At 37.3% G+C, this 15945-nt stretch overlaps 1 protein-coding gene across 1 annotated transcript in view; it reads right to left on the bottom strand.

Moving 5' to 3' along the window:
* Positions 1–362: 362 nt before the first annotated feature.
* TMPRSS15 (transmembrane serine protease 15) overlaps positions 363–15945 on the bottom strand; it is a 132599-nt gene continuing 117016 nt past the window's right edge. The window contains exons 22-25 of the mRNA XM_003895602.5: positions 13107–13288; positions 10729–10824; positions 6430–6569; positions 363–1377 (exon numbers count right to left, since the gene is read on the bottom strand). Coding sequence (XP_003895651.3) covers positions 1222–1377; positions 6430–6569; positions 10729–10824; positions 13107–13288 — 574 coding nt within the window. The 3' untranslated portion in view covers positions 363–1221. The remainder of the gene's footprint in view (positions 1378–6429; positions 6570–10728; positions 10825–13106; positions 13289–15945) is intronic.

Here is a 15945-nt window from a genome sequence, read left to right on the forward strand (position 1 = left end):
TCCCAGAGAGAGAGTCTTTTGGTATGACAACACATGGTTCTCTACCGACCCCTCTCCCTTAACTGACTCCCTCTTTAATGCCTCTGTAATAATTATTCTTTCCAGGTGTAGTTCAAGTCTCCTTTCTTCCATAAGGCCAAGTCATACAGATTGGTCCCTTCTTTCAACTCCTTTTAACCTTACTCTCTCTTTATTAAATTGTCCCATGCAAGAATGTGTGTGTGTGTGTGGGTATGTGTGTATGTGTTTGGTATTAACTATGATTTTTTTCTCCCCAAATACATCAAAAGATTCTGTGTGGTGAGCTAAGTTGAAGTCTGAACTTATTCTGGAAATGATCCAAGAGATTAAATAAGTGAAGCAAATTCATTTATTCCACATATTTGACCTTCTCATGGGTGATTCAGCTGTGTCTAAATAAGTTTTTCACATATTAGAAATATCCACTGTAACACACATAAACAAAGACCAGGATTTGTAATAGGTGCATTTCTTTGGTATGTCTGATTATCTTTTTGAGACTTAAAAATACTAGCATGAAATAGACAGTATACATAATCCAGGTAAAATTCATCTAATAAACAATGACTGTATCAGTTAATTTATATTTTATTTAATTAACTTATTTAAGAGGAATGTAAAATCAATTTAGTCCAGGCCTGTGACATAAGCTCACAGTAAATAGTTTCTATTAGTGGGGAAAATACTAAGGTTATGCATATGTTGAAATAAGAATGAATTTTGATAGAAAAGACAGAGAAACGATTGAGATTCTGCTAATAGCAAGCTAAACTGGAACTAGAAAATTTACGGCAGTTTATTTCCAACAGTGACACACTTTGGGTAAAACAATTTATTTTCTTTCTTTTTTTAATTCTGCTCAAATTTCTTAAGTGTATGGTATATGCTTTAAAATAACATCCCTTTAAATAACAGTAAATAATAAAAATAATCATTAAGAATTTAAAAAATGAGATCTGCGAAGAAATACCTGTTCACAATGAAATAAACAATGTATTTAATGGTATTTTAAAGTTACTCTGTATTGCTAATTTTATTATATTTAAAATTTTGTTTCCCTGGCCCCGTAGCATTTCATTGGCATAGGTAAGAATACAAACTTTGGGTAACTCATTAAAATTTTTGTACTAAACAATTTCCATGCTTTCTAGAGTAGAATGGGAAAATAATCTGACTTTCATGGTTGGTTTAAGAAATGTTCTAATGTAGAAAACTTTGTATCCATTCGGTAAACCTTGGGACCCTGGCATACACTCCCGGGCGATTAGGCAGGGCACACTTGTATCCAAATGAGGTCACACCAGCAAGGAACCACCTGTTGTTTTCTTGGCACATTAACGGTCCTCCTGAATCCCCCTAAAGAGTGAATTGCAAAACAAAATTGTAGATATGTCATCAATTGATCGAAACATATAAAATTATTTGTATCAAATAAATTTAAAAATACAATTTAATTGCAAGTCATCTGTATATATTCTCACTTTCACTCTAAGTCAGGAATGAGAACCTCAGTAAGGAGACAGAGACACTGTAACAGCTAAGACATAATTTATAATTTTTACGGTGCAGCTTTTTAGTAAAAGTTTCACCACTTTAATTAGGCATTTTGGTGGATACTAAGAATTTCTTTAAAGCACAACTATGACAAGCATCCCAAACAAAATATTTATTAAAATCCAATCATTTTATTTAAGGAGATCTGCTGTAAGTGTCACAAAGGACATTGCGGAAAAGACAAATTATTTCACAATATACTCTTCGGAAAAATTAGGAACTCACTTACACAGTAGATTTTAGTTCTCTTGGGTAACATTATCTTTTTGGGGCTCAACAAACACCCATCTGATTTGAAAAACTTTCAACTGAAATAAGGAAGTCTGTGATATAATTTTCAGTGATAGTTACTCATGTTTTCATCTGAGATTTCAAACTAAGAAATGTTTTTAATTTTTATGAATATTAATTACAGCAGATCCTAGTAAATTACATAGATTTTATTTGCATATGATTCCTGTGTAATGCAGTGATAATACAAACATATAATATCATTATTTAATGACATGAAATTGACAAGTATGTTTCCTGTATTAATTGGGCAAATCTTTTTAATTAATTCTTTTTATATTTATGAAGACATTTAAAGTTGTATGTGTTTTGAAATCAGTGGTATAACAGAATATTTCAATCCCAGCTTGATGCTAGAAATTATCCTAAGAGGCTTTTTGTCTGATTCTTTATCATCTTTGGGCCCTGTATTTGAAGAAAAAACTGTAGTCTATCAAAGCACCTTTTTTCCCCCTCCGTACACAGGAACATAAATTGCACTGGCGACCATAGGTTACCAACATTCTAGTGTAACAAATGTGTTCAAGCTGTTTGAAAGCAGGGACTGTGATTTCTAGTTCTGCCTCCCAAACCCTTAATCTGTAATATAGGTTCTGAAATATTTATGGAACAGTATATATCCAAGGATCAAAATACATTGTATGTGACTTGGAAATTATTAAAAATCAACTTCAGCTGTTTGGATATTTTTAAAAGGAGTCATTTGTTTGTTCACATATCTTCTAAAATAATTTAATTTTTTGATAGACAAGAGGATCCAGACAGAACCGGGGTTTTAACTTACCCAGAACATACTGGGCCAGTTGCAGTTACTCAAGGATCCTATGGCAGACTTGTTGCCTATCGGCTGGGCGGTTTATCTGGTTCAGAGGCCTCGGTCTGTTTCCATTCCTTCCTGTCATCTAACTATACCACATCAGTTTAGTTATGTAACTTCTCCTCAACTTAATTTTCTTTTCTTTTGTTTTTAAAAATTTTACTTTAAGTTCTAGGATACATGTCCAGAACATGCAGGTTTGTTACATGGGTATACATGTGCCATGGTGGTTTGCTGAACCTATTGACCCGCCCTCTAAGTTCCTTTCCCTTGCCCCCCAGTCCCCAACACGCCCTGGTGTGTGTTGTTCCCTGTCCTGTGTCCATGTGTTCTCATTATTCAACTCCTACTCATGAGTGAGAACATGCAGTGTTTGGTTTTCTGTTCCCGTGTTAGTGTGCTGAGAATGATGACTTCCAGCTTCATCCATGTCCCTGCAAATGACATGATCTCGTTCCCTTTTATGGCTGCATAGCATCCCATGGTGTACATGTGCCACATTTTCTTTATTCAGTCTATCATTGATGGGCATTTGGGTTGGTTCCAAGTCTTTGCTACTGTAAATAGTGCTGCAGTAAACAAACATGTGCATATGTCTTTACAGTACAATGATTTATATTCCCTTGGGTATATACACAGTAATGGGATTGCTGGGTCAAATGGTATTTCTGGTTCTAGATCCTTGAGGAATCGCCACACTGTCTTCCACAATGGTTGAACTAATTTAGACTCCCACCAACAGTGTAAAAGTGTTCCTAGTTCTTCACAACCTTGCCAACATCTATTGTTTCTTGACTTTTTAATAATAGCCATTCTGACTGGCATGAGATGGTATCTCATCGTACTTTTGATTTGCATTTCTCTAATGATCAGTAATGTTGAGGGTTTTTTTTTTCCATATGTTTGTTGCCTTTCCTTAATTTTCTGATTTGTTCAGTGAAGGTATTAATATTTCATTATTGCACTGTCTCGGAGATATAATGAGTACTTCAAAAATATGCATGGGGCCAGGCACAGTGGCTCACACCTGTGATCTCAGCACTTTGGGAGGCCGAGACGGGTGGATCACCTGAGGTCAGGAGTTCAAGATCAGCCTGGCCAACATGGTGAAACTCAGTCTATACTAAAAATACAAAAAATTAGCTAGGTGTGGTGATGGGTGCCTGTAATCCCAGGTACTCGGGAGGCTGAGGCAGGCGGAGGTTGCAGTGAGCAGAGATCATGCCACTGCACTCCAGCCTGGGCAATAAGAGCAAAACTCTGACTCAAAAATGAATACATAAATACATAAATATTTTTTAAAATATGCATTAATTTACAGAACATAAAGTATTAACCTTAAATTTATGTTTCTAGTGAGATGCTATATTTATAAGTAAAAATAAAAATGAGTACCTTCTTTGAGTGTCTGAGTGCAAGGTGACCATCTTTGTTCAGAACAATACTTCTCATACTTTAGTGTGCATCAGAATCTCCTGGGAGATATGACAAACACACATAGCTGGCCCCACTCTCATAGTTTCTGATTCAGCAGATATGTGATGGGACCTAAGAATTTGCATTTCTAGCAGATTCTCAGGTGGTGCTGCTGGACTGGAGGCCACGCATGGAAAGCCATTAGTATAGAATATGGCTTGGAATGGCAGGTAGAGTGTCCTTCACTGAATTTTATGTGGAGAAGATATTCTCCAGCCATTGATGTTGCCTTTAAATCCAAACTACTACCACTAAAAGGCAAGCCTTTGGTAAGTCAGAAGATACGCCTGGTGTGGATGACTAATAAGGCACCTTCTTTGCCATCGTAGGGCTAAAAAAATGATGCTTCGAAGAACTTATTCAAATAATGTATTTCAACAGTAATAACGTGTTCACAATTTTAAAGAATGCATTTTTGTTTAATCAGTTAATCCTGTTATAAAACATAGTATTAAAGTTGAACAAAGAAAATCATGTGACAATCGAGCATATTAATTACTCAATTATGATAACATTTTATTATACAAGGTATTACCTTATGTAGGACATTTCTTACTTGCCAATGGATAACATGCTTAGACTGTGTAGAATCCGAGCTAACTATAAGATTTCAGAGACCTGGCATGAGTTAATGACTTAATGTAACCCTAAAATCAATAGCATCAGCTGTCATATTTTCTGCCTAGTGCATGAGGTGTCTGCCACACAATCCCCATTAGCTGTAATTGAAGTTGTCCAGCTGATTTCCCTCTTGCACAAGAATTCTATAGATCTCCTTCTAAGTGGCAATATATCTTACCCTTAGCACACTTTTCATTTTAAAAAAGATGTATAAGACCCGGAGACAAATTTTAAACAAGAAAAAACCATCCTATTTGTCTTGAATTTGCAAGCATTTATCAAAGCAGAATAAATGTCAAACAAAGCTGGAAATTTAACACACTTGAAGACATTGATTTAATGAGAGGACTTAGACACAGATGATCTGAATAAGCATCAATTTATATGGCTTGTCGTGTGTTGGTAGTATGACATATATGTGTTAATATATAAAATAAGTTGCTATACTTTAACATGGTGAAACAATTTTCCCATGACATAAACTGCTATTTCTTCATTTAGAAATTATTCATTTGGTCGGTAATGCTAGCAGGTTTAATCTAATCCAGCAGACATTAAAGCATTGATATGTTATTAATTTTCAAATATAGAAAATATGCCAGAAGATTTATTTGCTAAGTTTCATAATAAAAACTGTTAACATTTTTGAGTAATTCCTTGATGCCTTACATGGATTATCTCATTTAAACCTCTCCATAAACCCTAAGTGACTTGCCCAAAGTCTCACCAATAAGTGTTACGGCCAGGATCCCACAAGAATAGTCTGAACATAGAATCCATGCTCTTCATGACTACCCCATGCTGTACCTAAAAATCAATTACAATTCTAAAATCTAGCAGAACTTCCCTTTTTATTAATTGTGTGTACTTGGGTTTCATGGAGCTAACAGACAGGAACATTATTTTTAGGTGGCGAGATGTTTCAGTGAAGGTAGTATGTGGGTAAGAGTTTTTTTTCTAATGGCCACACAGGTCAAGAGCTATTGACACTTCAAATTTATTGCAATACTGACATTAGCACTACAGCAAGGTCAAGTTACTACATTTCTAATATAAAGCGTAAATGATAATATCAAAACCAGAGCCAGGGTTATGCCAGTCTATTAAGTTATTTACTTCCCCTTTGGTTAGCTGTAAACTGACTCTAACTAGGCTATGCAGGTTTTCATCAAGAAATTTCTTCAGGGTACTGCACTCCTGGATGATATTCTAAACTCAGGGTTGAAATTTAGAGGCCCGTAGACTAAACCAGCCCTCAGGCCCTGTTTTTGCTTGTTTGTTTTAAGTTTGCAGGGGGTTTAAAATAATTGGAAATTTGAAAAGAAATGCTGTTAGATAAGGTACATACTTTCTGGTTCAACCCAGGTCCACCGCTCATTTTAGCTGGCTGCCTCACACATTCAAGTATTATGTCTAGTCTCCAAAGGCATCTGATTTGTAACCTATTTTCTTAAAAAATTATTTTTGTTTCCAATGCTCAGGTCTACCCAACAGGATTATGCAAATAGGCAAAAAGTAACAGTTTTGTAAAAGAAGAGAAATAAAAGAACCTTGATTATTTCTTTACTCCCAAATTATTGTTAAGCAATGAAATAACTATAACACCAGTGCCTTCTGAAAAGGTACAGTGAGGAGTTTTACATCTTTACCTGACAAGAATCTATTCCGCCTTCTTCATAGCCTGCACATATCATATTTTCAGTAATGTTATATTCTGGCATCTGCTGTTGGCATTTCTCGTTTGATAGAAGAGGAACATCAGCTTCTTGCAGTATGTTTGCAGTACTACCTGCTCAAAATGGAGAATGCAGCCAGCCAGTCAGACGTGATCAACATGCATCCTTGAATGAACTACCATCAGTCTTATTTATTCCAACATTTCACTCTCATTATCGAGTACTGTGTGTATATATAATGGAACTAAATACTAAACCTTGCACACTAAAGCACATAATAAAGCCCATCTGTGGATTTTGCCAAATGGATAACAGGAAAGCTCTTCTTTCTTACCAAAGGGCTAGTAGGAGCGACGGATTAGACTAGATGGTCTTTGGGCATCTTCAGTGATTTTAAACAGTTACAGGATTGCTCATGGGGGAAAATGATCACCAACACAAACTGTTTCATTCAGGGAAATTAGCAACGGCTCAGAAATCCAGAAGTGCTTTTCATTTGGCACCTGAGGAGGTGCTCGCTTCCGTATAATAGCACTCAGCTTCTTTGTGGCGCTGTGTGAGTGAGCAGGTGCACATTGAGCAGAGGACAAAGCTCAGATGAACTATGCCCTGGTCTAGGGGCAATCAGCTTGTCATCCATACCCAGGTGAAGAGAAAGGAGGCATTTAAAAAAAAAAAGCCGAGCGTACTTGCCTGCTTTTTACAAAGTGATTCATCCACTAGAAGTACGAATCTCTGTTTGCTGAAATACTAATCCCAAGAGAGATATGAAACAAGCAGGTGTCTAGTGCCTCAGAAAAGGTAGATGATAAGCACTTTCTAATAATTAGCATTTCTATTTGGTTCCTCAAGAGAGGCAGAACGTTGAAGAGAAGTTAGTACATTTGACAGCCATTGATGCTGCAAAAATTTATGTGACCTCATTTCCAGCTAAATTTAATTCATGCACTAAATGAAGGGCGCAAAAGAAGAGTGTTGTGCACACGTGCGTGTGTGTGTGTAATTTAGATGCAAAACAGATACATATGACTCAGTAGTGCATTGGTAAATGTTTATCAATTGTCTCTCCAGAAAAATGAAAGCCCCATAGGTCTTCTTCTCATTTTAGTGGTGTAAACACTTCCACAATGACCAATTTCAAGGTACCGGCATGGCAGTGAACATGGAATAAGCATTACTGGATAACTTTTCAAGTGTGACAATGGACTATAAGTTAAGAAAATGAATTGGGGAGATTAAAATGGAGGAGAAAATTTGGCATCTCACTGTTATCCATTCTACGAGGATCAAGGATGGCTTGGCAGACTTTAATTTTGTAATAAAAACCAAGGCCACTTCTGCTGCTTGTCAATGAAGGTTAAAATTTGTTTGGTAGATGATAAAACTGTTTCATAAAGGAACATTTGAGCAGTGTCTGTTTATTGATTGCCTTGATTTAACCAACTAATATCACCTCATTTCTTCATAGTGAACAATATGTTCATGGTTTTCCTAGCTAATTAATTAATATAATATACTCAAAAGATTGAAAACTGGGATTTTTTTTTTCTTTTTTTTGAGATGAAGCCTCACCCTTGTCCCCCAGGCTGGAGCGCAATGGCGCAATCTCGGCTCACTGCAACCCCTGCCTCCTGGGTTCAGGTGATTCTCCTGCCTCAGCCTCCCGAGTAGCTGGGATTACAGGTGCGTACCGCCACGCCTGGCTAATTTTTTTTTTTTTGTATTTGAAGTAGAGACGGGGTTTCACCATGTTGGCCAGGGTGGTCTCGAACTCCTGACCTCAGGTGATCCACTCGCCTCGGCATCCCAAAGTGCTGGGCTTACAGGCGTGAGCCATCGCGCCCGGCTGGGAAACTGGAATGTTATGAAATTAAGTAGACGGAAATCATAAAGCAAAGTTCATAAAATATGTGAAAGTTACCATCACTCAAGAAAGATTTAAACATGATCTAGCTGTTTATGCCTAAATGAAATTAATCTCAGATACAGTTTATTTCCTGGCTCCATACCACTCTTAGAGACTTTCTTAAGTCAATCAGACATGTATCTTTATTAACAATAAGTAAACGTAAGCCACATTTACTCAGCTTTTTAAAAAAATCCAAAAGACAAACAAAAAAATTTCCTATGAAATAAAGAGTTTCAAATTTTGTTATTGGTTAATTTGTTTTTGAAGAGCCTATATTGTGGTCATAAAATGTCTTTTAGCTTGAAGTCTAAAAAGAGAGAATATCTATCTAGGAATCATTTTTACTGTTAAAATTTCAAGTTTAATAAATCATAATATTTTTCAAGAAGGAGAAATATATGAATATACAGTCTTTGACTTCAGTATACTTGACGGACAGCAGACATGAGGCCTTTTTGGTAACACAGTGTCATTGCTGTGAAGAACTTTTGTAAGAATTATCAGAAGAGCATTTGACTTAGAACTTTGTGCTTTCTCTTATAATAGGTGAGGACATTTTAAATGTGAGTACTTTGATTTTGAGACCCTCTATCTTTCCACAAGATTTTCTGCATTTTCATCTTAAATACATTTAGGACTTTTAAACATCATGGCTATAATTCGTTGTGACTGCAGGGATCAGGTCCTTTTATTAGACTATAGTACCTTTTCTGATGCTTTATTATTTATGAATGGTTAAAACTCTGTCCCAGATAGGGCACTCCTATTAGAAATTCCACAGCCAATGAGCCTTGTGGTTACATTTAGAGGGTATGAAGTACGAGAATACTTTCCAAAAAAAAGTATAATTATTTTTATTTTTATTTATTTATTTATTATTATTATTATACTTTAAGTTCTAGGGTACATGTGCATAACGTGCAGGTTTGTTACATACGTATACTTGTGCCATGTTGGTGTGCTGCACCCATCAACTCGCCAGCACCCATCAACTCGTCATTTACATCAGGTATAACTCCCAATGCAATCCCTCCTAGTTTGCTGAGAATGGATTTCTGTGTTTGGAAAACATGCAGTTAATGCTGGGGGTGAATGGTATATCAACTGATGGATACAATGTAAGATTCATGTCCAATCTGAGTCCTCTTGTCAGTAAGCAGAATTAGCATGTCCAAGTTAGAAGAGATTCCATTCTCATTTTAAGAAAATGTGAGTGTGAGGCCTTCACATTATAAATAAAGACAGCTTTATTAGTGTGGAAAATGTGACAAGTAATAATTTGGATTTTGATGAGACTTTATCATGTGATTTACAAAAAAAATTTTTGTAACCCCAGTTTATATTCATTTTAATGAGTTTTTGTTTTTTTTTTTTTTAACTTTATCAGAGTGTTTATAATACTGAAACTAGATATTGAGTTTGGGGGACACTTGAATTCCCCCTCAAAATAATATAGTTTTATAATATCCTCTATGCAATCTGAAGAAATTTTAAAAAACTCTACAAATATATAGGCCAGGAGCGGTGGCTCACGACTATTTTATTTATTTATTTATTTATTTATTTATTTATTTATTTATTTTTTTGAGACGGAGTCTCGCTCTGTCACCCAGGCTGGAGTGCTGTGGCCTGATCTCAGCTCACTGCAAGCTCCGCCTCCCGGGTTCCCGCCATTCTCCTGCCTCAGCCTCCCGAGTAGCCAGGATTACAGGTGCCCGCCACCTCGCCCGGCTAGGTTTTTTTTTTTGTATTTTTTAGTAGAGACGGGGTTTCACCGTGTTAGCCAGGATGGTCTCGATCTTCTGACCTCGTGATCCGCCCGTCTCGGCCTCCCAAAGTGCTGAGATTACAGGCTTGAGCCACCGCGCCTGGCTATGAGCCCAGTACTTTGGGAGGCCGAGGCGGGTGGATCACGAGGTCAGGAGATCGACACAATCCTGGCTAACACAGTGAAACCCTGTCTCTATTAAAAATACAAAAAAAAAATTAGCCGGGCGTGGTGATGGGCGCCTGTAGTCCTAGCTACATGGGAGGCTGAGGCAGGAGAATGGCGTGAACCCGGGAGGTGGAGCTTGTAGTGAGCCAAGATCGCCCCACTGCACTCCAGCCTGGGCTACACTGCGTGACTCTGTCTCAAAAACAAACAAACGAACAAAACTCTACAAATATACAAACTCTACAAGTATTCCTTTGAAAACTCTACAGATAAACAACTCTAAATATACATGTACATGCTTGACAGTACTTTTAGGAGATATTGAAAAATTGTGATATAAGATTTGCAAAGATGTTGAAAGTATTCACATTATAATATCCTGTTTTTAAGGGTTTTTTTTTTTTTTTTTTTGAGTCTGATAATTTACCTTGATATACAACTCTCCCCCAACCAGCAATAGAACAATTTCTTCCTGCAGGAAAAACTTGATTTTCTTCTGGTAAACAAATAGGTTGTATGTAATCTGGAAAAACAAGCAAACAGCAAAACGAACAAACAAAGAAAAAGAAAGAACAGATTTACAAGCATTTCTAACAAGTTTTAAAAATCAATAATTTTCAACATTTAATCTAAAAAACATGTACTTTTGTTTTATCCTACTTGTACAAATTTTAGACATCCGTCTTAGGGGAAATAGGCATTTCAGAGGAGCACTTACTTTGACAATAGATCAGCTACCACTGGTGGCCTTTTTGGGTCTTTTACAAGTCTCCTTATTACTCTTTTTTTTTTTTTTTTTTTTTTTTTTTGAGATGGAGTCTCGCTCTGTCGCCCAGGCTGGAGTGCAGTGGCGCAATCTCGGCTCACTGCAAGCTCCGCCTCCCGGGTTCCTGCCATTCTCCTGTCTCAGCCTCCCGAGTAGCTGGGACTACAGGCGCCGCCACCACGCCCGGCTAATTTTTTGTGTTTTTAGTAGAGACGGGATTTCACTGTGTTAGTCAGGATGGTCTTGATCTCCTGCCTCGTGATCCGCCTGTCTCGGCCTCCCAAGTGCTGGGATTACAGGTGTGAGCCACCACGCCTGGCCCTCATTACTCTCTTATAGTGTAAAAAATGTCTTAGTTCTGGAGGTAATCATTTATATTTTATTTTTAAATAAAATTATGGTGCTCAATAGAGAGTGGTGCCAGTTCTCTGAAAATTATGGTAAGGATGATTTTCAGCATCAATTAATAGAAACTTGGGCAAATGTTCTGAGGCTTTTTATTTTCCCCAATTATCACCATGTTAAAAAAGCTTTTAGGAGATTGTTTTACAGGGCAATTATGGAAGCATTGACATTGGTCACCGACTTTTAAAGCCCTTCTTGCATCAATTTACAAACCAACTGGCACTCTTAAGCACCCACTGCCTGTAAGACCTAGGGCAGACACAAAAATGAGTAAGACACAGTGCTTATCCTTAAGGACAGGGATAGACAACTAACCGTAACAATAGTCTGTTTTCGATAAGTGCTATAACGCATGTATAGATAAAACCCCATGAAAACACAGAGATGGCAGCACTTTCTCCTAACCAGGCACTGAAAAAACTTAGGAATAAAAGTCAGAATTGAGCAGAGCCCTTCACGATAAAGTTCACTTTATCAGGGGATTTCTTGCACATTTTCCAGGCATTTGGAGGAAGTCCTTCATTTTCCACTCAGATAATATTATCGAATGTCCATTAAAAACTTCATCCTGCTCACGCCTGTAATCCCAGCACTTTGGGAGGCCGAGGTGGCCGGATCACGGGGTCAGGAGATCGAGACCATCCTGGCTAACATGGTGAAACCCCACCTCTACTAAAAATACAAAAAATTAGCCGGGCGTGGTGGCGGTGCCTGTAGTCCCAGCTACTCGGGAGGCTGAGGCAGGAGAATGGCGGGAACCCGGGAGGCAGAGCTTGCAATGAGCCGAGATCGCCCCACTGCGTTCCAGCCTGGGCGACAGAGTGAGACTCCGTCTCAATAGAAAAACAAAAACAGCCCATACTTCAGCCTATGAAGGCTGGGCGTGGTGGCTCATGCCTGTAATCCCAGGACTTTGGGAGGCCAAGGCGGGCGGATCACAAGGTCAAGAGATCGAGATCATCCTGGCCAACATGGTGAAACCCCGTCTCTACTAAAAATACAAGAAAAAAAATTAGCTGGCCGGCGGGGGGGCGGGGGGTGGTGCATCGTGGCATGCACCTGTAGTCCCATCTACTTGGGAGGCTGAGACAGGAGAATCTCTTGAACCCAGGAGTCAGAGGTTGCAGTGAGCCAAGATCATGCCACTGCACTCCAACCTGGGCAACAGAGCGAGACTCTATCTCACAAAACAAAACAAAACAAAAAACCAAACTTCATCCTATGAATAACTTAATTCTTATTCACTTTCCCCACAGAACATATATTCCTCTCTCAGTTTATGTCTTACTCTGGCCTTTTTGGTAGATGAAACTGCCTTTCTTTTACATGAAAAATAGAGAGGGCGTGCATAATAACAGCAACTATTTATCTGAGCTTCTCCTTTGAGTTTACTGTTATACAGGGCTCAGACAGTTTTATTCTACTGGTTCTTTCCAGAAAGTTGGATTTAAACATCCTGATGAAAGAAATGTAATATATTTCTCTCTACCCCCTAATCCCATTTAAGTTCTAATGATTTATGTAACAAATTATCTAGCTTTTATGAATTAACGCATTGACATTGATAATATTTCAAATCTAATTTTGAATTAATTTTGGCAGATAAGATGACTAAGAGTGATTTTTTTTTTTACCTGTGTAATTCACTTTAAATTCCAGATGCATCATGGCAATGTCATTGTCCTTTCTTCGCCTATTGTAATGAGGGTTTATGACAATTTGATCTATCAATCGAGACACTGTTTGAGGAGAGTTCAGATTTGAAGTCATATGCAGGCCTAGGACTGCTGTCCACTTGGATGGCTCTAAATTTCTCCTGAAAATTGTAATGAAGAAATATGAAACACTCTTCATTCAAAGCAGTTACTTTCTAGAAGATCTTCATCATAGACATTTCAGAATATTTTTATATCCTGAAATGTTCTTCAATTTCTCTGAAGAATCATCCTTTAAAAATAATTCTTAAGTCTTTATTTTTCTGATAACATAAAGAAAGTCCTAATTAGTGCTAATCTCTTTCTTTCACTTCTCTTAAGTCATATGCTGAGCTCTAGTTTTAGATTGTTGTTCTCAACTATGGTTGTACATTCAATCTCCTGGGTGCTTTTAAATAATGCTGACACCTACCTCCCCTCCTCCCCCAATTCTAATGTAATGGGTCTGGAATAGACCACCAGACAATTTAAAAAATACTTTTAAAATTAAATCTCTAAATTTGTGCTAATATATGTAATATATAGGTTGGAGAACCTCTGCCTTAGGTCACATTTCACTGTGGCAATTATGTCCCTGTTCAGGGCTTTTTCAGACAACTGTAGCAACTGTAGTATAATGGAAGGAAGTTCAGATGCATTTTCCCATGTAGAGAGTCACTGAATTCACATATAGTTAAGGTAAACAGTATGTCTTATTATGATTTTTATAATCTAACACATAAACTTGAATAATCTCCATATACAATGCTGGCCATCTATAATAACTGGTAAAGGATAACACTTGTGTTGTAGAACAGATTAAGTTGGGCACTGTATTATAATTTGAAAATGTGCAAGGACTTTTAAATGTGCTATTGGCCTGCGATTTCTTCACACAAAGGAATTATCAGCTGGAATTAAGCCAGTTAAGCCATATTCACAATGAAGGTAAAATTCAATGATTGCAATCCTAGGCAGAGCTATTGATTCAATTCTTAACAGTCACAAATGCCTCGTTTAATGTGGTATTTAAATATTAAAGTCCAAGTCACTTACAGATATATAAAGAGCATGAAGTTACTTACATCAATCTATCACTTTGTTTTATTTACCAAATTATTATGTTTGGTCAGGTAGCAGTCATCAGTAAAGCCAGTGAGCGTCCGAGCATTCAGTAAGCGTCCACTGACAACCACATTGCATTAAAACTTGAAGAAATATACCTGAGTGCTCTGCAGCAACAAAATACTACTTGCTGCCAAGTGCAATACCGAGAACTTTTCTACCTCTTCATTGAATCCTTATCAGAATTTTACAATCAGAACAAACTAGGCCCCGATTATCTAAATGGTAGGAGGTGACTTTCATTGGAGCTGTCTGACTTTAGAGCCTGCATTTACACCAGTGACTGGGGTGCCTCATACAGCTCTGAGTGGGGTGCTGTGGGAGGGATTGAGCATTAGAAGGAAGGACTGGAGATGTGGTGGGCAAGAGGGAGAGAGAAGCTCTGCTGTTGGTTTCCCTGGGCCCATGTAGGGGAAGTTGTCTCTGCTCCTCGTGGTTGGTGGCAGCTCCTTACGTGGCTTAGAGACTGGGCCAGGAAGTCATTAGGGTGCTGTAGAGTCTTGACAAGAGGTCTCCTTGCTTTCTCTTCTCCAGGTCAGAGGAATCTGTACTTCAGCCATGCTCGGCATCTTGATAATTTCAGACATACTGACCACACCCCACTTGCACCGTACCCTGGGATTCCCGTGTCTACCCTAGCCTATGCGGGGAGAGTGAACAGAGCCAAATCTCTTCCCTAGTGTTCTATTTCTGAACTTCTTTCTCTATCACAGGTTCAGTATATTTCCTAAGTCTCAACTGGTCAGTTTTCACTTGAGTAGCCTGCCGATTAAGACTGACAGGTAACAAGCAGTTATTTTAAAAATTGTATGATTTTTTTTTACTCAACATTTACCTCACACATTTACTCAATATTTACAAAAAATTAATCTTACAATTAGTATACCATATGTTTCCTATTTGGTATTTTATTAAATTTATTTATACATCATATTTTCTGTTATATTCATATAACCAATGTATTAATATTTATAATTTATAGTGCATGTATATAAAGTATCTATATAAATATTAGCTATATTAATGAAATAACTATTAATATTTTCTCACAGTATATGAGATCATTATATATAAGTCGGAGTTAACAGAGTACATGTCATTATTCAAAATTATAAAATTGTCTCCTCAGATGTTTTCTACATCTTTTATCTTCAGAATTTTTCATATAGAAGTTCAGAGAGGTGTATGCAGTTTATTTGCCATAGATTTAAATAAATGTTAAATTAAGGTATTTCAGAGAGAGAGCATCTAAACTGCCAAATTCTTATCTTTTGTAAATGCTGTACTCTGAGAACTAACCAACATCATTACTGATATGAGAGAGCTTTTAGGTAACACAGTTTAGTAATCAACATTTCCTTTCATTATTTTAAGGACTTGAGTAGAAAACCAATATATGAACCAGGAACTGTGCAGATTAAACATACACGCTTCAAGCTACTCATCTAATTTAATACAATTTACAACAATATTAATCTGACACATTCTTGATAATTTCCAACATGTTTTATTGTGCCACATAGAAAATAGCCTCCCTTTCATGTTTTTGTTACTTCAGTATCTATGAGTAGCACCACGGATAGGAAAAATTCCGCTACCATGTATCATTTACATCTTTCTCTCAAAGAGAAAGGTTGCTCCACAAACCTTTCTG

This window comes from Papio anubis, chromosome 4 (assembly GCF_008728515.1).
Source record: "Papio anubis isolate 15944 chromosome 4, Panubis1.0, whole genome shotgun sequence".
NCBI lineage: Eukaryota > Metazoa > Chordata > Mammalia > Primates > Cercopithecidae > Papio > Papio anubis.